This window comes from Spermophilus citellus (assembly GCF_964194105.1).
Source record: "Spermophilus citellus genome assembly, chromosome: 1".
NCBI lineage: Eukaryota > Metazoa > Chordata > Mammalia > Rodentia > Sciuridae > Spermophilus > Spermophilus citellus.
The window spans coordinates 119503878-119505560 of NC_138182.1; the positions used below are offsets into that span (position 1 = coordinate 119503878).

The 1683-nt window shown below is 43.8% G+C and overlaps 1 protein-coding gene across 1 annotated transcript; it reads right to left on the reverse strand.

Moving 5' to 3' along the window:
- Positions 1–747: 747 nt before the first annotated feature.
- LOC308649558 (olfactory receptor 14C36-like) lies at positions 748–1683 on the reverse strand (the record flags this gene model as incomplete). Its single annotated transcript, XM_081295122.1, has 1 exon — positions 748–1683. One exon carries the CDS (start codon positions 1681–1683, stop codon positions 748–750), a length of 936 nt encoding a protein of 311 aa, XP_081151248.1.

The following is a 1683-nucleotide window of genomic DNA, read 5'->3' on the forward strand; positions in this document are numbered from 1 at the left end:
TCAGCCCAGAACAATTGCAAGGGCACTCCTTATAAGCCTGAAAACTGCAAAAGGGATATTCAGGGGGTCTACCCAATGCAAGCAAGCCAGGTTACAGAAGCGGGACAGTGCAGTCAAGCAGAGAGAAGCCTAACCAATCACAGTTAGCCCAGTCACCCCAGTTACAGAAACAGAGCCCCGTTACCCTAGTTACAGAAACAATACCCCAATAGGTAGTTTCGTGTTCTTAAAGGTTTCTATAGCAAAAGGAAAAGAACATCTTGCCCCAGTCATGACTCTTCTACTTGGCATGGTTGTTTTACAGGATGAAGTCATAAAACAAAATGGATTCACATTTGCTCCTACTATCACAGTATCACCAGGGTTAAAATCTGCTTTACATTTCTCTGTGCAAGAACAGGCTATTTGACTATATGTTATCTCCATGTTTTATTTGTAAATCTTTCCTCTGTGACAGCATCTGAAACAGGTACTTTTTATATATAATGAAACTTTATATATTTACAAATGATTTCAGAAAACACAGTGAATTATATTTATATTTTACATGCATTAATAAAGTTACACATTTTATGAAGGATCCATGGAAATGATATGGTAAATCACAAAAATATACCTTATAAAATGACTCAGCTTCTAATGATGTAATAGAAAGGTAGTGTAACTTGTAAAGCTCAGATATAAAGAGTACTGTATCTAATTAAGAACCATGATCAATGAAATTAAGATGATTCTGAAATGCAATCTTTATCGTTTCCCTGAGAACAACTGTCTTTGCATTACTCTCCTCACAGCTTCCTTTACCTGTTTGTTCCTGAGACTGTAGATGAGAGGATTCAAGAAGGGAGGTACCATGGTATAAAAGGCAGAGAGAAGCAGGTCCTGGAGTGTGTCAGAGGTTGCTGAAGGATTCAGGTACACACCTGCACCAGAACTGAGGAATAGGGAAAACACGAGGATGTGAGGGGTGCAGGTGGAGAAGGCCTTCCCTGGGGCTCTGGTGGGAAATTTCAGAACAGCAGCAAATATGCGAAAATATGACATGGCAATAAAAGTAAAGCAACCACCACCAACTGCCACAGCCAAGACAAAAAGAATGACCATGTTGCTGGTGGTGTCAGAGCAGGAGAGCCTCAGCACAGAGGGGATGTCACAGAAGAACTGGTGGACCACGTTTGACTGGCAGAAGGACAGACGGAATGTGTTCCCAGTGTGCACACCTGCATACAGCAGACCACTGAGCAGGGAAGCCAGGGTCATCCGGACACAAATCTGAGGGTTCATGATGAGGGGGTACTGGAGGGGCTGGCAGATGGCCACATAGCGGTCCCAGGCCATGATGGAGAGAAACAGAAGTTCAACACATGCACAGAAAATGACCAGGAAAATCTGTGTTGCACAGCCAGCCACTGAAATGGCCCTGTTGCCAGTGAGAGAGTTGACACAGGCATTGGGGACAGTGATGGAAATGTAGCACATGTCCAAGATGGACAGGTTCCTGAGGAAGAAGTACATGGGTGTGTGCAAGTTCTGGTCAGCAGTGGTGACAGTGACGATGAGAAGGTTCCCTAACAAGGTACCCAGGTAGGTAATTGGGAATACTGTGAAATAGAGGAAACTCAGATCCCAGCCATCAGGAGAGCCCAGGAGGAGAAATTCAGTTACCATGGTGGAATTGGCCAT